This window comes from Talpa europaea (genome assembly GCF_964194135.1).
Source record: "Talpa europaea genome assembly, chromosome: 15".
In the NCBI taxonomy this organism is placed as follows: Eukaryota; Metazoa; Chordata; class Mammalia; order Eulipotyphla; family Talpidae; genus Talpa; species Talpa europaea.
In genome coordinates, this window is record NC_140083.1 from 68,217,305 (window position 1) to 68,238,835 (window position 21,531).

At 39.8% G+C, this 21,531-nt stretch overlaps 2 protein-coding genes across 2 annotated transcripts in view; both read left to right on the forward strand.

The window, feature by feature from the left end:
* LOC311184657 (alpha-2-macroglobulin-like) overlaps positions 1 to 7,118 on the forward strand; it is a gene marked incomplete at its 3' end in the record, with an annotated part of 37,839 nt that extends 30,721 nt beyond the window's left edge. Inside the window, exons 29-35 of the mRNA XM_084254842.1 lie at positions 1,147 to 1,370; positions 2,473 to 2,691; positions 2,837 to 2,964; positions 3,829 to 3,919; positions 5,461 to 5,529; positions 6,355 to 6,457; positions 6,931 to 7,118. Of these exons, the coding sequence (XP_084110968.1) occupies positions 1,147 to 1,370; positions 2,473 to 2,691; positions 2,837 to 2,964; positions 3,829 to 3,919; positions 5,461 to 5,529; positions 6,355 to 6,457; positions 6,931 to 7,118 (1,022 nt within the window). The remainder of the gene's footprint in view (positions 1 to 1,146; positions 1,371 to 2,472; positions 2,692 to 2,836; positions 2,965 to 3,828; positions 3,920 to 5,460; positions 5,530 to 6,354; positions 6,458 to 6,930) is intronic.
* LOC311185447 (pregnancy zone protein-like) overlaps positions 1 to 17,794 on the forward strand; it is a gene marked incomplete at both ends in the record, with an annotated part of 117,323 nt that extends 99,529 nt beyond the window's left edge. The window contains one exon of the mRNA XM_084256073.1: positions 17,730 to 17,794. Coding sequence (XP_084112199.1) covers positions 17,730 to 17,794 — 65 coding nt within the window. The remainder of the gene's footprint in view (positions 1 to 17,729) is intronic.
* Positions 17,795 to 21,531: the final 3,737 nt, after the last annotated feature.

Here is a 21,531-nt window from a genome sequence, read left to right on the forward strand (position 1 = left end):
TTCTACCTTTCTTCCTTGAAAGTGCTATTTTTTTTTCAAATATACTGGGAATTATTTAAGATATTCAAAATAACATAAAGAATAAAGGCAAACACCTTTATCCTTCCGTTGGGCAAAAGAAATAAAATGTTACCAATACAAGAAAAATTCCCTGTGTACCATTCCCACTGCCAAAGGTAATCATGATCCTGAATCTGTCATTATAATTTCCATGAATTTCTTTATATTTTTACTATATACACATCCCTAAATGCTATTCAGAATTTTTACATATTCTTCATCTTTAGATAAGAATCCTGGTTATTCCTGCATCTTGTTTTCTTGTCTGTCTTTTATTTTTTAAGTTCAACATTATGCTAACAGGCGTCCCTACATGGATGCCATTCATTTTCCCTGCTGCATGTCACAATATAAAAATAGGTCATAATTGACATAGGTCCTCATGGACCTTTTTGAATATCTGTTGCTTTTGCAAATCATGCTGCAATAAATACTCATGCACATGCTGCTTGTGCATGTGTGTGTTTCTCTAAGTTTACACTGTGAGAAGCATAATTCTGATAAGTAAGCTGAGCACCTCTACCCCTAGATAATGTCAAATTACTCCTTAAAGAATACTTTACTTCCCACAGCAATGTAAATCAGTTCCCATTATTTCACATCCTTGTCTGTCTTTGGTATTTTAGGAATTATTTTATTTTCCAATCCAATGAGTGTGAGCCCCATTATCTCATGTGACCTCTGACCCTCACGAGAAACTTCCAAAGATAAGATTTATAAAAAAAATGTAACAAACACTAAGTAAGGTCTAGATAACATCAAAAATAAATTATCACAATTAATAAGAGCACTTATTCTGCTATTTCTCATGCTCATCAATTCAATTATAATAACCACCTGGAAACCTAGAGAGCAATGAGCTGCTGACTCCAGAAACACTATCTGCCTTAGATTGGTTGAAACAAACCAAGTCCAGATTTCCATAGAAAGAAAAGCATCTAGACATGGTTCAGGAGAATGTGAATATATTCTCCTGAATACATGTAATTGGAATGCACCCTTACTTCAGTTTTGGCTTGGATACTTTCAACCTGAAACTGAATAAGACTATGTAGTCACTTATAAATCTCTTTTTCTTCCCTCCAGATAATTCCATCCACTGGACACGACCTCAGAAACCCAAGGCACCAATGGAGCCCTTTTACCAACCCCAGGCTCCCTCTGCTGAGGTGGAGATGACGTCCTACGTGCTCCTCGCTTACCTCACAGCCCGGCCTGCCCCAACCTCAGAGGAGCTGACTACTGCCACCAACATCGTCAAGTGGATCACAAAGCAACAGAATTCCCATGGGGGCTTCTCCTCCACACAGGTTTGTGGTTTGCCAGAACCTTTTATTTCACCCTCACATAGCAGAAGGTTTGAATAAGATATAAACACACAGGAAGAAAAAATGAAGATGAGAATATCCTGAAATGAGGAAAATATTATTAGCACATAGGGACAATGAAAAAATAATTGAAAGTGAAAGATGGTTAAAAGGAAAAAGTCTAGAATTCTGACACCATCCCTGTCCCTTCTTTCCACTTACAACTCTACCTCCCTAAAACAATAGTCAGAAAACTAGGACCCTATACTCTAATGCCACAGGAGAATGAATTTTTAAAATTTACTACTCTCCTGTAAAATTGTAGGTCTAATAAGTTCTAATATGTACACAGACAATTTCATCTTCAGATAATTTAAAGGTCAGCATATATGCCCTAAAAGAGAAGAAAATATGGCAAAATGATATTCCTTTTTTTAATCCCTGTGTTTAGCCCCTTTTTCCAAATGAATGGAAAAACTGAATAATTTTCTTAAATCAGTTCTAATTCATTAGTTAGAAATCTATTATTTAAAGGCTGGCAGGTTCAATGTTGATAAGAACTGAGAACAAGGCACACCCAGGAAAATCCAAAGTTCCTGTGCAAAAGGGAGAGCCAAATAAAAATGTCAAAACAAGTCCAGAAGATAATTATAATCACTCATCTTTTATTTCCTCTGGAGAAATTGAAGCATGACGATGAGCATAGTTGCAAAGGATCTCAGGAGCATGGTTCTCCCGGGACACTGAGTTCAGCAGCTGAGGAGAGTTGAGTTTGGGTGAGAGCCAGATTGAACTTCGATTGGGTGGTAGCAGATATGACCACAGTTGTCAAGCAAATAGCTAATTTTCCACATGTATTTCAACAGAGAAAAAGAGTGATTTTCTGAGAAATAAAATAAACTTCTAGGATATTTAGTCCAAGTAAGCTAAGTGACTGCTATACTTATTTATTTACCTAAGGATTATAATTAATCTTGAAATTAGATTACATAGTGAGGGAAACAGAAAAATCAGAAATTAAAGTCCCTTTATGGCAGCTAACATGGGCTTTGGGTTCTCTGAGGGTCAGCACAGCTGAGCAGGTTTTCTTACTTACTGCTTTCAGGACACAGTGGTAGCTCTCCAAGCTTTATCCAAATATGGAACAGTTACTTTCATCAGGACTGGGAAGGATGCACAGGTGACCATCGAATCCTCAGGAACATTTTCCACAAAATTCCAAGTAGACAACAACAACCGCCTGTTATTACAGCAGATTTCATTGCCAAAGGTGCCTGAAGACTATCGTATCACCACGACAGGAGAAAGATGTGTCTACCTCCAGGTGAGAATCTTGGGGCAGAGGATCCACAATCCCATGCAAAGTGGTAACTCAGCAAATGACAGGAAAATCAGAGAAAGAACTGAGGAAGTTGGGAGACTTTCTGGAGATGGGAGAAACACAGACTTTTGCCTTTGATTTTCCACAGACATCCCTGAAATACAATATTCACCCTAGAGAAGAAAGTTTCCCATTTGCATTGGAGGTGCAGACTCAGCCCCAGACTTGTGATGAACCCAAAGCCCACACCAGCTTCCAAATATCACTAAATGTCAGGTAAGAGCTCTGACTGAATCACCTAATTCTGAGTATAACCACCAGTCTTCTTCCCGGAACACCTTAAGCTGAGCAGTGTGACTGTCAGTGTTAGTACTGCATTTATGACAAAGTGGTGTATTCTCATGTTGATACAGAATTTCTCAGTGATGGGGTTTACACTATACATGTCCTGCCCCCATTACTTTGGATCTCATTATTTAAAGACAATTCCCCTCAGTAATTTTAAAAAGAACATTACCCCTTGTCTCTGACCTAAAACCCTGATTTCATTCTAATGCAATGATTCTTCCTGATTCCATTCTACTGTAATGAAATCCTATATTATTCTCATTCTATCCATGACAGAAATGGAGAATACTTTAAAAGGGTGAATAGATGGAAGCAGTGCCTCTCCAGTTAGAAGTTCACAAAAGTCACAAAATCATCAGTTTGGGGGGAAAATATATGTGCAACAATGTTCAAATAGCTGTAGGGCTTACAAAAAAATGTTTTGTTCACAAGGCTATTATAACCTGGTTGGGGTAATTATACAGGAAAAAAGTTAAAATATATGTAACAAATAACTGGCAGAGATTAGAGGTCTCAAGCCCAACTGTGTCATATGTAGACCTTTTTTAAATCACTGTTCCTCAGTGTCCACACAGAGAAATTCTGATTTATCGGGTCTACAGTAGACCTGGTTTCTGTGCTGACAGGGTCCCTGAAGAAGATTCTAAAACGTGGTCAGTTTTCCAAACCCCTGGGTAGATATTTAGGATTCCCTTGTATGTTTATGGCCATTGAGAGCCTAACACAGACACATATAAAGAGAATATTTAGTAAAACAGAAAGCTCTAATTCCTTCCTTCCCTGGATCCTCAGTTACACTGGGAGCCGTCCTGACTCCAATATGGCGATTGTGGATGTGAAGATGGTATCTGGCTTCATTCCCCTAAAACCAACAGTGAAAATGGTAGGTGTAATATTAGCCTGAACATTTTATTTAAATTAATGTTTTATGTAGCTCCAGACTAAGCCAATATTAATAAATCAGCCAGTATCTAAGACTTACACAGATCTTCCTCAACTTACAATGGAGTTATATACCAACAAACCTACCATAAACTGGATATAACAAAGTCAGAAAAGCATTTAATATACCTAATCTACCAAACATAACACTCAGACTAGCTTAAGTGTGCTCCAAGCACTTATATTAGCTTGTGGTTAGGGGAAATCACCTAACACAAAGCTTATTTTATAATAAAGTATTGAATATTTCATGTGATTTATTGACTAATGCCAGTGAAAAGAAGAATTGTTTTTTAGCCTTGGGATCACATGGTTGAGTGGGATTTGTGGCTCAATGCAACTACCCAGCAACACAAGCCTACCATTAAGGTCAAGAAAAGATCAAAATTCTAAATTTGAAATACAATTTCTACTGAATGTCTAGCACTTTCACACCATGATGAAGTCAAAAAATAGTACATCAAACCATCCTAGAGACTGTCTGTACTTTTTACAAACTCAGAAGTGTAATTTAGCATGTTTATATGAGTTTGTTTTACTATGTCACAAAATTCTATGACAGATTTTTTGGTCAAGTTGTTTCCATCAAAAAAAAAACCCAAAAACCTGATTTTAAAAACTATTAACTTAAAACTGCCACATGTAACTAACAAATGGTCCACAAAATATTCTCCATTCTGGCTGAACATTTTTCAATGCATTGTTATCATTCACCAGTCTCTTACTATTAAACTTAAATGGCCAACTGAGGCAGTTTTGAGACTGTTCCTCTGCTCCTGATTAGGACGGGAATAGCAGATATTACAGATAATATTCACTTAGTTTTCTGAGTTTTTTGGGTAGACGTGGTAGTGGCTTGCCAATTCTAGCAGCTTTCTGGTCAAACTTGCTCATACGTACAGTAACCATCTGTCTTATGTCACAAACAGTACTCTTCTAGGAGACACATCTATCAAGGAAAAAAAGTCAACAGGTTCCTGCATTCATGGAGTTTTTAATCTTAAGATAAAACATATCCATATGAACCATTAGGGGAAAAAATGAAAATGGCTAACTGACATAAACTATAAGTATCACAGAAATTCAGAGAAAAGTAAGATTGGTCTAAGTTAGAAGAAGCCAAAATAACAAAACAAGCCACTTTATGAAGGGACATAATGTGAACTGAGCCTTGAAATATGGGTAATTCCCAAGTTGAAAATATTTAGTTCCTTTTTCTCCAAATAAATCAATTTTACTATGATATTAATACCACAGTATATTAGCATCATGCTAGTATTAGTATGTCATACTAATAAGAACCCCTGCATCCTGATTACATTTCAATTTTAACACATTATATTAACTTTATCACATTATATTAACTTAAAAAATGGGAGATTTTTATCCTTAGGCTTAATTTGGTAATAAAAATTCTTCTTTCCTCTAGTTTCTCTAGGGGTTTTGTTTATTAATATTTGTGATATCTTTATTCTCCTTCAGCTTGAAAAAGCTAACCATGTGAGTCGAACAGAAGTCAGCAACAACCATGTTTTGATTTACCTTGATAAGGTGAGAAACCCTGCCTCTAGCTGCAAAATATACAGATAATAATCTCTCTCAGGGAGCTATCTGAATGAAGGCATCTGGAGATAACGTCATGCTAAAAATTTGAGAGTTCTATTATTAATTCCAGTAACTGTTCTTTTTCATCTATATTTATATTTCATCTGGGACTATCAGAAGAAAAGACTTATTGTGGTATAGGAATATTTCTAGGACTCCATTAGTGATAAGTTCTCTACAAATGTTCACAAGTTATTTTGAAAGTACTGAGTAATGTAAAGAAGTAACCAGTGGGATGTCAATTTTATCAGCATCCCATCAATAATATAAGACTGGAAAATACTGCCAATCCCAGCAAGGACTTGGTTCAAAAAACAATAAGATCAGTTCCACAATAAACCAATATGATGTCACAGTTATAAAATGTAGCATAGTTTATTCTTTCATATATGAATAGATAGTATAGTTTACAAATTTTACAAAACTTAAACAAGGCTACAATGATCAACCTTTTTTAACCCCTTTTTGAGTCAACACAAGTATTTCTACTACAGAAGTGAAACTGCGGTAAATCTCTATTTAAAAATAAATATAGCAATTCAATCAGTAATAAACATGTATCATTCACCCCCTGTGGGCAGTTTTGTATTGGCATTGATGGGTGTATAGTTAGTTAAGAAACAATTTGGGGGAGTTTTCGTCCACTGTGAGAGCTTTCAGTACAAGTGAAGAATCCTGCTGGTTGATTAAAAATTTTTATCAACCAGAAGAATTCTTAAAGAAGAGAGAAGAAACGCCTTCGAAGGTCGTTAATTCCCTTGTGCTTTCTAGGTAACAAATCAGACACAGAGCTTATCCTTCACGGTTCTGCAAGACATCCCAGTGAGGGATCTGAAACCAGCCATAGTGAAAGTCTATGATTACTATGAGACAGGTGAGTATGAGCAACTTTCTCACAGAAATTAAATTCCTGATTGCAGAAATTAGAGTTGAGAAATGTGTTGGGGCAGTGTATTATAACTGCTCTTAATTGTTTTGTATTAAGTCTGATTCTCTTTGTCTTCTATACATACATTGTAGAATCAACTATAGCATAAACCTACCAACTACTAATACAAAGCACGTGTAGCATATCTAATTCCCTTTTCTTCATATAAATCAACTGCAGGACAATGTGAGATTCAAATAAATGAACTGTCCTTCAGGAATTTAGGGTAACAGGAAAAATAACCATTTAATTTAAAACTGTTGTTAATTTGAAAAGATAACATAAAGCAGGAAGCAATACATTGCTAAATGATACTGATGTTTCTGATAGTTCATCCCATAATATTCTTTCACTAACCTGTAAACCACAAATGTGTGCTTTCACTTTCATTTCACTTAATGATTTTTGTTTTTTCTCAGATGAATTTGCAATTGCTGAGTATAATACTCCTTGCAGCAAAGGTAAGCAATCCATCCTCTTTCCAAATGCAGTCAGAACCCTTCAAATCTCCTCCATAAAATTTGGGCTAAATATTTTTCAGAGACATCATATTATTCACAGTGCAACTTATCATAGAAAAATGAACTTACTGAAAGAGGACCACTGATAGTCAAATCTTAGTTAATAGAATTGGTTTTCAGGTAATTTAAAGTAATGGATATCATTTTCCACTATACTATTTGGGTTTCCTTACACATCATGCTACCCAGATCTAGTGGAAGGAATATTCACTCCTCAATAAAACAAAGTTCATCTTAACTTTCTTTTCTTTTCACTATCATAGATCATGGAAATGCTTGAAGATTACATCAATAAAAATAGCTTTGCTGGAGTCCCTGTTTCACACTCACCATTCCATGGAAGAAAAAGTTTTGTATCTCTTAAGATTTTATGAATAAACCTTTTTTTCTGGTCAATTTCCATCACCATTTCTTCATTCAATAAATATTTATTATATATCCATATGATTTCCCAGTAGAATTCTGGCATTAAAATTCATAGCAGGGCCTCCCTGGTGGCACAGCGGTTGAGCGCTAGGTTGCGAAGCTGCCCACAGACTCTGCAACGCCAGTTCGATCTCCGGCCGCCAGCAAGGGTCCCGCATGGCACGACACGCTTCTCCTGCCATGCCTGCTGCTCCCCTCAGCAGTGTATTTTGTCAGTCTGCCTGTTCTGTTCCCCGCTCTGGCTCTGGTGAATTCTCTCACCCTCCCGCACTTCTGACTGTACCCAGTGCTTGCATAAATAAATAAATAGAATAAAATAAATTCATAGCAATCAAGAGGTAAGATTTCAGAAAATGAAAAATGTTATAGTGGTGTTTATGTAGTGGGTTCCATGTTGGGTTCCATGTAGGGGTTGTTGGGTTCGATGTAGGGGTTCCATGTAGTGGTTCCGTGTAGAGGTTGTTGGAAAAAGAAGACTTTATTATGTACTAAGAGAGTGTAAATATGTTCATCTATGGAAAAAACCTTTTAAAAAGCAAAGGTGGGTCTCCCTAGTGGCTCAAGGGTTAAAGTTTCATGGCAAAGTGGGTTAGCTCTCTCCTGTCTCACCCCTGCTCCCCTCAACAGTGTATTTCAGTAGATCTGCCTGTTCTGTACCCCACTCTGTCTCTGGTGAATCCTTTCACCCCCTGCACTTCTGGCCTATACCCCAGTTCTTGTATACATTAATAAAACAAATAAAGCTAAATCTTTAAAAAACAAATACAGTCAGCCAAGGAGTAGATTTTATGAGAAATTAAAGACTGGCTTAAATAGAAAAGACTTTCCATATTAAATGGAAGTAACAAAATACAAAGTTGGGTAGGTTATTGGAAGCCAGCACAATTAATTGGTAGCACAATAAATTGTTCTGAACTGGGAGTTATGTGTCCTCAGACAGTAAGCAATACAATGACATTTAAAATGTTCAAAGTAGGGCCTCCCCTGGTGGCGCAGCAGTTGAGCACTGGGCTGCAAAGCTGCCCACAGCCTCTTCAGCACCTTTCGATCCCTGGCCACCAGCGAGGGTCCCACATGGCGCAACAGACCTCTCCTGCCGCGCACACTGCTCCCCTCAGCAGTGTACCTCGGTCCTTCTGCCTGCTCTGCTCCCTGCTCTGGCTCTGGTGAATTCTCTCACCCTCCCGCGCTTCTGACTGTACCCAGTGCTTGTATAAATAAATAAATAAAATCTTTTTTTAAATAAATAAATAAAAATAAAATGTTCAGAGTAAATAAATATCAATTAAGAATTCTACATACAGGAAAACTATGAAGAATGAAGGAGAAATTAAAATATTTACAGAAAAACAAAGCAAAGGGAGTCCATTACTAGTAGAACAATCTTACAAGAAATGCTAAAGACATTACCCAATTGGACACTATCCAATGATATGATGCCATATGAATCAACAAAAACAATGATAAAGAATGATAAAAATTAATGTAAAATGTAACTATATAAATACAAAAATCGGTTTTATCATACTTCTGGTTTGTAACTCCTTTTTCTTTTCTATATGATTTTTAAAAGTCAAATGCATAAAATAATTTAAATTTTTGCTAACAGGCACACAATGTAAAAAGATATCATCTATAAAAATAGCAATATAAGTGAGGAAGATATGTATAGAAACTGGGTACCACTGAAACTAAATTACTATTATTCAATATAGGTCATATAGTTTCAAGTTGTTAATTACAATTCTCAAAGTAATCATCAAGAAAATAACCACTGATAGAAACTACATGGAAAGGAAAAGAATACGGGAATCGAAATGGTGCACTACAAAAAAAAAATAAATAAATACAAAATAAACACTAATGGATTACTTAAGGAACAAACCCATCTACAGAATACAGAAACAAAATGACAGAAATCTTTCTTCACTAGTAGTTACTTGAAATATAAACTCTACTATTAAAGAGGAAGTACTTGGCAAAATGGATGAGAAACACATACTCCATCTATATATTCTCTACAAAAGATTTTGTTATCATCGAAGCATTTCTAGGAGAGATTATTACTAGCAAAGGAAAGATCTGTCTTATATACATTTCTTTTTTTTTTTTAAAGATTTATTTATTTTATACAAGCACTGGGTACAGTCAGAAGTGTGGGAGGGCGAGAGAATTCACCAGAGTCAGAGCAGGGAGCAGAACAGGCAGACTGACGAAGTACACTGCTGAGGGGAGCAGCGGGCGGCAGGAGAGGTCTGCGCGCCATGTGGGACCCTCGCCCGGCGGCCGGGGATCGAACCTGCGCTGCAGAGGCTGCGGGCAGCTTCACAACCCAGCGCTCAACTTCTGTGCCACCGGGGAGGCCCCTCTTATATACATTTCAATGCTAAGAACCTGAAAAAACTCATCATTACCCTTCCAGGATGGAGCCTGGAATGCAAACTCATCCTGCTCATGAGCATCCCACAGCTCACTTGACTTTGCTTGATGATGTTACAGAGATATAGACGCTTTAACTCATACAATGCCGGAAAGTTTAAATTGGCAAGTCCATCTGAAAAAACTCACTGACTCAACAAATCCGGGATATATTAATGAGTACGTGTACACAACAGTGTACAAACAGGATATTTATCTAAAATCTCCAAGAAAAATCACAGGACTTGAACAGCTACAACTGTGTTTTTTTTTTTTTTTACTTTTTTATATGTTATTTTTTTATTTTATATAATTCTTACATCATTTTTCATTTTTGCACAATGTATGCATTTTCATTTTGGTTCTATTTCCCATACAATTCCCACCCCCCTTATTCTGACCCTAATCCCTCCTCTCCTCCACCCCCCCACCCGTAGTGTGTCTCTGGTTTATAGTTGCTTGTTGATTTTGATTTTTTCTTTATTATAATTAGTCTTTTTGCTGGTCCCTTATTTAGGTTTTCTAAATTCCTGCTATGAGTGAGACCATCCAGTATTTTTCTTTTTCTTTCTGGCTTATTTCAACAGCTACAACTTTATTTTTTTTAATTAATATTTTATTTTATATAATTCTTACATCATTTTTCATTTTTGCACAATGTATGCATTACCATTTTGGCTATATTCCCCACACAATTTCACCCCCCCTTATTTTGACCCTAGTCCTTCCTCTCCCTTTCCCTCCCCGCCAAGTAGTGTGGTCTCTAATTTATAGTTGCTTGTTGACTCTGATTTTTACTTTGTATTAATTAGTCTTTTTCCTGGTCCCTTGCAAACACAAAATCGGAGGCCTATACAACCTGATTTGAAGACTTACCGTGAAAAGGGGAGCTATATGAATAAGCAGGCCCGCAGGGCACCTGGAGCCCGCCCGCCCACAGCCCAGCCGCCCACGGGGGAGCGGCCCTACCTGGGTGTAGACGGGAGATCCACCGGAGAGTCGCTTCACGCTTCTTCGCGTCTTGCTTCCTCGCACTTGGGCTTCAGGAACTGAGCACAGGTGCGGCCCAGGACCTTCTGGACTCTTCTCCTGTCACCTGCTCCATGAAGTAGCCGATACAGGGCGGGGCCTACCACGAAGGCTGGCTGCAATGTGGGCGGGGCCGGGCAGAAGTGGAGACCAAAGCACCACCCCTGGTGCACTCGCAGATCGCAACAGGGCAGCATCCCGCTGCTTAGGAAAAGATGGGCAGTCTAGGCCCTGCTGTCCACGCCCAGGGTGCGGCTTAAAGGTAACTTCCCTGCTGTCTCCTGCTGCACATTATCTGCCCCGGTGTGGAAACTGAGTCCCTGAAAACTTAACAATTAGTTTTATCATACGCCCTTGTGATGGGCAGGAATAGGCACAGAGCAGGTGTTCTATGATTCCAGCAGACGGTGTAAAGGAGGAGAGAGTCCTGGAGACCTTGGTGGCTTTTGCAGGCTTTTATTGGGATTTACCAGGTACACAGCAGGGAGGGATGCGGGCCTCCCAGCAAGCCTTCACTGTATCTGGGCTCGCCAGCCTTCTCCTGTGGCTTGTGGTCTCTGCTTCTCTGCTCTTCTCCTGGTTCTGCTGGCGTCCTCGTGATGCCGCTTTTATAAAGCTCAGTCTCTCAGCCCAGGTGTACCCACTTACGCATGCCCACACCCCACTCCAGGTGTCCGCCATCAGGCGTGTATTCAGGACCACAGGGATCCAGCATCAACCCAATGGCGGGAGGGCAGAAAAACCTGATACTTTTTCACTTACCCTACAGCCCTTCTCTGCGTTAAGTCAAAAGGAGAGCACCTCCCTACCACACCCAACCTGAGTTTGTCTCAGTGCACCCGTATTGGACTAGCTACTGTACTTTCTAAAGACTGTATTTTTTTAAAGATTTATTTATTTATGCATACAAGAGCTGGGGCAAGGCCAAAGATGTGGGGGGTGAGAGGATTCACCACAGACAGAGAAGGGAACAGAACAGACAGATCTATTGAAATACACTGCTGAGGGGAGCAGCAGGGGAGACAGGAGAGGTCTGCTGCACCATGTGTATTGCTTCCTGGCTGGCCAGGGATCGAACTTGTGCTGCAGAAGCTGCGGATTGCTTCATAGTGCGGTGCTTAACCCCTTGTGCCACCAGGGAGGCCCTGAAGACTGTATTTTAACAGCTCGTTTGTAGTATAAAATTGGCATAATATTCCTAATAACTTACATTTATTCACATGTAATTGAAGGGTACTGACATAAATCCATTGGAGAAGCAGTTTCAGGATTTACTTACTCTACATCACAGTCTTTCCCAGTGGTTTGGTTCATCTTCACATGTAAATCCAGTTTTGAAAGATGAATGTTATTGGGGGGACTGTTTACTGAAGCTCAGTAAGTGCTACTTACTTAAAGAGTTCTTTATTTATCAAATGTTTTATTTTTATTGATGTATCATTGTTTTGCAACTGTTGTATATGATTTAGAAGTGTAGGATCACACTTTTCAGAAGTTGTTACACCACACCCACCATCAAGTTGGGTACCCATAATCCTCCATCATACTCCATCTGGCCCCCTTCCCATTTTGTTCTTGCGCCTCCCTCTGCCTCCATTACCCTCAGTTCTACAGTCAGATTTCTAGGGCTTGTTACTGGTTTGGTTTTATCTGAACTGTTTTTTTTTTTCCTATAGTGCTCATATAAGTGACACCATCCAATATTTGTCTGTCTTCTGTCTTATTTCACTTACCATAATCCCAGGCAGTTCATCCATGTTTTTACAAGTGGCAAGCGTTTTTTGTTTTTTGGTTTTTTTAATAGCTGAGTAGTTTTCCATTGTGTATTCAAGCTTTTCATTTAAAGCTGATTCTTACATATTTAATAACTAAGGGACAAAAGCTGGAAATCTTATCTAGAGTAATTCCTATTTCTTCTCACAACCAACGGAACAAAAACCTAGAGAGTACTTGTAGGGTAAAGAAAAAATGTCAGGCTTTTCTGCCCTCCCTCCATCAGGATGGATGATGGATCCTTGCGGTCCTGAATGCATGCCTGATGGTGGGCACCTGGAATAGGGTGTGGGCATAGGTAGATGGGATTCACCTGGGCTGAGACTTTTAAGGTCAGCTTTTAAGGTCAGCGTCATGGGGACGCCAGTAGAAGCCGAGGAGAAGCCAAGAGAGAAGCCAAGAGAGAAGCCAAGAGAGAAGCCAAGAGAGAAGCCAAGAGAGAAGCAGAGAAGGCCGGAGAGCCCAGATAGAGTGAAGACTTGCTGGGGGCTGGGAGGCCTGCCAGCCTCCCGGTCCCCCAGTACCCCTGCCTGCCGTGTACCACGTAAATCCCAATAAAAACCTGCAAAAAACCACTGAGGACTCTGACTCCTCCTTTACCTGGTCTGCTGAATCCTAGAAAACCTGCACTGGTCTATTCCTGACCCTACAGTACTTTAGTGCTTAAAGTTTTTAAAACAATATATAAATTTGCTTCAGATTATCTTATACTTGAGGGAAATCTATCTGTTCAGGTTGATTATTTCCATCCTTCTCCCTGCCAATACTAACCCCCAAATTATCTAAATACATCTTTCTCAACATTCAAAATCCTTTTTAGATTTTCTCTATATACTAATAAAGCAATCTCTGAAAAATAGCTGTGTGTAGAGGGGTACATAGAGTAAACTGCATTTGATTTAAAATGAGAAAAATATATGTGTCTTCTAAAGCACAGAAATATCTGGAAAGAGTCACAAACCAGAAACAGAAGCAAGGGGAGGTTATTTTTCCAATTACCTTTCAAACATTTTGAATTTTGTACCTAAAACCAGCAAGTTTAAAATGGGAGAGAGGGGAGTCTTTCTACATATGCTGGTTTTTCACACTGACCATCTGGTTTTTTAGGTTTTTTCGTTCTTTTTTATCCACCCTTAACATGATGAAAATTATAGACTCCTAAAATTCTTCGTTTGGAAGAATGTGGAATTGAGTAATTAGCCCTGATGAATCCTGAAAATCTAGGGACCCTGCAGCTTGTGACTCCGGGGTTAAATGTGGCCTTTTTTACTAGGACCACCTGTTGACATATTATGAGCAAGTAGCAACATATCTTTCCTTGTGTATACACTGTGACCACTTGTGTTCCCACAGATAGTGGATAGTTAAAAACACAGCACAAAAATGAGCACAAATTAAAAATTCCCAGTGATGATAAACCTACATCCATCACAATTCATTGTGCTTCTGAAATTGGGCAGTATTTTTAAATAGGCTTCTCCTACATTTTTCTCATAGCTTAACAGCATAAAATGCTCTCTTTTATATGCAGCACTGAAAGATAGCCACATGATGGCAGCAAACATTAAAAATGAGAACTGCTAGGGCCTCCCTGGTGGCACAGGGTTAAAGTCTCAGCCCTATCAAGCTATCACTGCCACTGCAGCATGAATTCCATCCCTGGCAAGGGAGCTACCCGCGTGGCACACCAGACCTCTCCTGTCTCACCCACAGCCTAAGTTAGCAGTATATTTCAGTAAATCAGCCTGTTATGTTCCCTACTCTGTCTCTGGTGAATCCGCTCACCACACCCCCCTCCCCACCCCCACCGTGGCTTACACCTCAGTTCTTGAATGCATAAATAATAATTTTTTTTAAATGAGAACTGCCTTATATTTTAAAACCCTTGTAAGAAATAATGCAAATGTCATTTCAGTGTTCAGTGCTCAACCAGATGTATTCTAGGATGGCTGCACTAACCTATACTCCCCCAATGGTTCATAAAGTGGTCCCATTTCCCCTTTATCTTGCCCATATTTATCCAACTTTATTAACTTTTTGAACTTTTTTTTTAAAGATGTATTTATGCATACAAGAGCTGGGGTACAGGCCGGAGATGCAGGGGGTGAGAGGATTCACCAGAGACAGAGTGGGGAGCAGAACAGGCAGACTGACTGAAACACGCTGTTGAGGGGAGCAGCAGGCAAGCAGGAGAGGTCTGTTGCACCATGTGGGTTGCTCCCTGGCTGGCCAGGGATCAAACTCATGCTGCAGAGGCTGTGGATTGCTTCATAGTGCAGTGTTTAACCCCTTGCACCACCAGGGAGGCCCAACTTTTTTAATCTTTTAAGTAAAAAGTTTTATTTTTTTAATTTTTTTTTACATTGTTGTTCATTTTTAAACAATATTTGCTTCCCCCACCCCCTCAGGTGTAGTCCCCATAGAGTTTCCTTCACCAATGCACCCGTGCACCATCACCTCAGTCCCCTGTGCTCCTCCCTCCCCCCCATCCCAAAAAGTTTTATTTCTTGATTGCTTTTAATTTTACATTTTTTGATTGCTAGAGAAATGGAGCAGCTCTTCATATTAGCCATTAGGATTTCTTCTTCTACAAATTACCTATTCATGTAATTTGCATGTGTTTTTATGTTTGTATTTCATCAACTATAATTACATTTTCCCTATACACACACTCTAACCCGCCTGATACTGGGGCATATCTTGATATTTCTAATGTCCAGTTCATGTATTTATTATTGCATACCAGGTTACTCACTAATCTAATATGTTAAAACAAAAAAAAATTTATTTCATAGTTTCATGTATTTTCTGGACTAAATGGGTGGTTCTTCCGATGGTCTTGCCAGGCGTCTCTCATAAAACTTCAGGTAGATAGAAGCTGCGACTGGACTCATCTGAAGCCTCTACTGAAATTCTGGGACCGCTTGGTCACCTTCCCTCTCCATGGAGTCTCAAGGTGTCTCCTTGTGGTCTCTCCAGCAGGATGGTTTGGACTCGTTACATGGCATTTCGGGACTCCCAAAACCAAGGATTCCAAGAAGTTAAAGCAGAAACCACAAGGTTTCTTGTGAACTAGCCCCAGAAGTCACTTCTGTCACGTTTGATTGACCAAGAGTATCAAAGAGTCAGCTCATATTCAATAGAAAATAAAATAAACTTCCCTTCTTGAGGGAGTATATCAAGATCACATTACCAAGATCATGGAGTTGGAGATAATGTTGTGGCCATCTTTGGAAACACAATTTGCTAAATATGCCCTTTAGTACAAATCACATTTCTCTCATACAAATACACTTAGCTTCTTCCACAAAATGGATGAATCTAATTGCTCACCATCTAAATCAGGTATCAATGGAGTTTGGGAATGAAATTCCTTAGGTACTACTCCTCAAGTACAATTCCTCTCAATCTGAAGATCTCTGAACTTAAGAGACAAAGCATCTGTGCACAAACTCAACAAATGAGGGTAAAACAAAGAAAGGATAAGTGCACAAATACTCAGTCCATTTTCAAGACTCCCTTGCTTGATGGTGGATGGCAAGGACCCAGTGCAAAACAGTATGTGCTTCATCAAATTGTATTCTTCAGTGGTACAGCCTGTGGTAGATCAGTTAAGCCTCAGTAAAAGTATTTGTTTGCTTTTCAAGGGAGTGTTTGCTGTAGCCATTTCCAGCAACTCAGACTGGCCCAGCATTTACACAGTTGCTCTCTTGAGTGGGCAATGTCATGATGTAGTTGTCATTCCTTCTTCATGCATAAACTGTGTGTAATTAGAAAAGGTTTTTTCTTCCAGTGGTTGAATAGGACAGACACTACCCTTGATTGATCATTCAAAAATATAAAAAATCTGAAAGAGCATCTTTAATTCAGTACCCTTTAAAATGATCTTGGGCTGAGTACTTTAGCAACCATCATTATCATGGCAGTGGTTGGCTTTGGCCATAAAAGGGCAATTAAATCTAGCAATGAGGTGATTCACATCAATTTTTAACATGATTATAGGGTAAGGAAAAATGTCAGGCTTTTCTGCCCTCCCGCCATCAGGATAGATGATGGATCCTTGCGGTCCTAAATGCATGCCTGATGGTGGGCACCTGGAGTAGGGTGTGGGCATAGGTAGATGGGATTCACCTGGGCTGAGACTGGGCTTTTAAGGGCGGCGTCATGGGGATGCCAGCAGAAGCCGAAAGAGAAGCCGAAAAAGAAGCCAAGAAGCAGCAGAGTGAACATAAGAGCAGAGAAGCAGAGAGAACACCAGAGAGCCCAGATAGAGTGAGGATTTGCTGGGGGCTGGGAGGCCTGCCAGCCTCCTGGCCCCCCTGCACCCCTGCCTGCCCTATGCCTGGTAAACCCCAATAAAAGCCTGCAAAAAGCCACTGAGGACTCTGACTCCTCCTTTACCCATTCTGCATGGGATCATAGAAAACCTGCTCCTGTGTCATTCCTGTCCCGACAATGATGACATGAGAAAAAACAGGATAAGGTATGAAATAGGCACTTTTTTAATTAAAAAAAACAAAATAACACATGTACAGAGACAAAGTAAGATCATTCTGTCAATTCTCAATAATTTTTAATGAAGTAATATAGGATTACATCATTGTTTGCATTTTAGAAGTGTAGGAGCCCCAGCTTCGGGTACTGCTGCCACAGAATACCCACCACTAAGGTCCCTTGTGCTACCTCCTCTTTGTTCTCGCCCCTTCCCTCCTTTTTCCCCTCCCTCATTTCCCTTCCCTTATGGTTGCCTCCATTATATAGTTAGCTTTCCAGGGCTAGTTTTCTAGTCTGGCTTTATCTGACCCTTGGTTTTGTCTTTTTTATATTCCACATATAAGTGACTATATGTATTTGTCTTTCTCCTTCTGACTAATTCCATTTAGCATATTCCCTTCCATCCCCTCCATGTTGCCAACAATCCTCAAATTCTGATACCTAAAAAAAATTGATCCCTGAAAAAATGTAATCCAATCTAAATCAAAATGTCTACCTTAAAACCAATTTGAAGTTTCTGTCTCTGTTTCTCTCAGTTCTGCTCCTTGTTCCAACAGACCAACAGTGTGGAAGTGAGGCAGCCCTCCTGCCTCAGGAAGAAAAGGACAAAGTCCTGTGTTAGCTGCTCACCATTGTGTGTGGAAGATACCTGTGATGGTCATTTGCTGTGCCGGGTTGACGAGGTAACCTCGGTTCTACATTCAAATATGAATCTGCATGTTGCTGTGACGGTATTTTGTAGATGTGATGAAGCCTGTAACCAGTTGCTTCAAGTGAGGCCGATCATCATAGACAATCTTGGTGGGTTTGATCCACTCAGTTGAAAGGCCTTAGAGCAGCTTTGAAGCGTCTCAGAGAAAGAGGACAGTCCCTGGGTAGATAGCAGCCTCAGCCCCTGCTGGAGAGGTCTACTCTTCTCCTGACAATCTGCCCTAGGGGCTTTAGACTTGCCTAGTCAATCCCACAATTGCATAAACCATTTCCTTGCAACAATCTCTTACTATATATATCTCCTGCTGGCTCTGTTTCTCTTACTAAACCCAGACTGTTACTATACTCAGATACTAGTTATCTCACAGAGCACTTCTGTGGGTGTTAGGAAATACCACGCGCAGCTGTTAATAGATACACCACTGAGGAATTTCCACACTGTTTCCTCCCCTGATATAGGCAGCGTGCTCTGCGGCATGCTCTCTGGATGGCCTCTTCTGACTTTACCTGGGCTCTCAACTTCTACTGAAATATTCTACATGACTTCTTTATTCTGTGTTCCCCTTTCCTGGCCAGGAGTTCTCTTGAATAAACTCGATCCCTGTTATCTTTCACTTCCTCTGGATTCAGGTGAGTTCATACCCAGACAGCAAATAGTGACATTGCAGCCTGTACCCACTTTAACTACTCCTTACTCTCGTCAAGGCAATTTCTGCCAGCTTCCCATCATCAAACTGTAACAGGGTGGTCCCCAGGAAAGCGAGAGTTTCCAGGTTCCCTGCCCCACCCAAGGGAGGGTGAAGCTGAGCAGGAAGAGAAGAAGCTGCAGAGGAGACTGAGGAAGGAAGCAGGATGGAGCCAGAAGGAGACCTGGAGGAGGCACGTGGAGCCTAGAGACACGTGAAGAAACTGCTTGTCTTTTGGTCGTGGACTGGGTGACACAGATGTGGGTGAGACCCATGGGGAGGTGACCATGGCAGCTTTTATCTTGATTTTGATTTTGCTCTTTTCCTTCCGGGCTTGTCTGGTTGTTCCTGACCCTTTTCTGTGGGTCCCCACTGGAAGATGCTTTGGACTTGGGGCAGGTTTTGGGGCCTTGCTCTGGGCCAATCCCATTTGGATGGAGTTTTACCCACGAGGGGATGGGTAACTTTGGGTGCTTGATTTAGAAATTAGATTCTTTGCCTTTCCTGTATTGTTTCCAAATTGTATTAAGTTCCTTCCCATTAAAGTCTCATATGTTTTGTGTTGATGCGGCGGATGGCAGAACCCATTTACAATAGGCAGGTTTGTGGGGTTTGGGCTGCCCCTCTCCCTGCCCTGTAACAAAACCACTCTAAGCAACAAACCACTCTATGCCCTCCACAATAGGAGACTTACGGCAGATTCTTCCAAGAACCATCCTTTTCTCCAGTGAGCCCCAAATCTACAAGTTTTCACAACTGAACAAGTAGAGACAGGGAGAGAGACTCTGTCCATGTCCAGCCAGCAGCACTCAGTGTCTCCCAGGGGACCTTGAGTTTCCCCTCTCCTTGGGGTGTGGGGTGAGAAAGAAGGTGCCTCAAAACTTTCTTCCTCCACAATATCCTTGAAAGATTTTGCTTCTAATCAGTTATTAGCTTTTCCCCATATGGGCTGTTGATAATTTTCCCTGAACTTTGGGAAGCCCTATTGGGTGTGTCTAAGGACTCTCATTGGATAGCAGGACTTCTCATCACCTATTAATCTGGGTTAAAATTGTGAGACCACATTAAAAAAAAAGTCTCTATAGTAGTAATAGTAATATTTTATTCCTCTCTTAAAATAGCAATATTCTTTTAGTATTAACAATATTATTCATTACACTGGGTAAGTTTTTATATGTTTACAAAATTGATTATTCAAAAGTAAGTTTTGATCCATGCAAACTCCATAATTTCTAATTAGAGGAAAAAATCCCATCATATACAAGGTGAGAGAAAAAGGACAAATTAAAACAAAATATCTTCAGCTTATATCACACCCAATGACTAGTATATAAGAACTTTTTCTTTTCAATTAAGGAAAAGGTCAGTATCTCAATTTTTTTAAAAAGGATAATGTTTATGAACTCACAGTAACAGGAAAGGAAATGCAAATATCTTAAGCACATGAAAAGATACTTGTTCTAATTTTAAAAGAAGTACAAATTAAGACCACAATGAGAAAATATTTTTGAACTGTCTTATTAAAAGAGATCAAAACCATTTAATGGAAAATTGGTGAAGGCAGCCTCAGACCACAGCAGGCAATGGTAGCTAAGTTAGGCCACAACCTTACAGCAGTTCTCACATCCACCACAAAACCTAGAACGTGCACCCTGAGGTCACTGACATTATTGTGATATGACCAAAGATGTGGCCTTGTTGAGACTCAAATATTTTCGTAGGGAGCAAAGAAAGAAACAGCAACTTTTGAGAGCAGATTTCAAATAGTGATGGGAGAAGAAGCAACATCACGTAAGGTGATCCAAACATAAATGACAGTACAGTTACAGTGTGAGTGTCCATCTACACAGCAACTGAGCCAAATAACCCTCTACTTGAGGCTGAGCTCTGCAGAAGCCCCAGCTCTGCAGAGTGAAGATCTTATAGCACCGTCAAGGCCAAATAACTCCTCATCATTCTAGCTCAACAATTTGGTTGGGGGGCCAGAATGGTACCTTTTTGTCTGTATTATTGTTGTTTTATATACTTAAAACATAAAAACATTCTCATTTTGAAAAGTTCCACAGAATAAAAGAAAGCAAAAAATGGTAATCTCTACCATCATTCAATGGTAGAGATGAGAAAATTTGTTGATGTGACTTTAAAAAACAAAGCAATTACAGGGTCCTTGAGTTTGGAATCTGAAAAACTGAGTGAATAGTAGTGCCATTTCCGGAGATGGGGAAGATTTAGGAGTAGGAGTATCTAAGAGAATAGCCATCCCCGTCATTGCTTGTGATGGTGGGGAAATAAAGGCAAGTGAGGAGTCCATCATTAAAAGAATGAACACACAGAATGGAAATTATAGCAACAGTTGGTGAATTACATGTATGGAGTACAAATTAGATAAATGCCAAAATCACAATGCTAGTAGAAAAAGTAAAAGTAAGTTATTTTAAAAAACCTTTAATTAAACATGAAAAGATGAAAACTGTTTTATAGGCTATAAACAAGTTCAAAGAATATGTCAAATATCAAAGCATGTTATATGAGGAAAGATGAATGGAAGTGGGGATTCAGGAATAAGGAAAAGGCAAACAGAATGTGAGAGAGACATATATGGATTGACAAAGATGGTGACCCAGAGTCCAAGTTTTTGCCTTATTATACAATCTCATCATTTTCACTTTTCCTACTTAGCTCTCAGATACTGTTTGCACAACAGAGGAGCACCCCAAAACCCCCAAATTTGCACACTCAGTGCACACCAAGACAAAGCAAAATCTTCGTGTAGTGTGCATAGAGAGATAAGGAAGGATAATAGTTTTCCAATAAAACACCCAAAGTTACCCACTCCTTTGTGGGTAAATGCCCAGCCAGACAGGGCTGGCCCATAGTGGGGCAGCTAAAGCCCAAAAGCTTGCCTTATGTCTAAGGGACCATAGAATAGAGGTGATGCGCCAGGCAAGTCCGGGATGAAAAG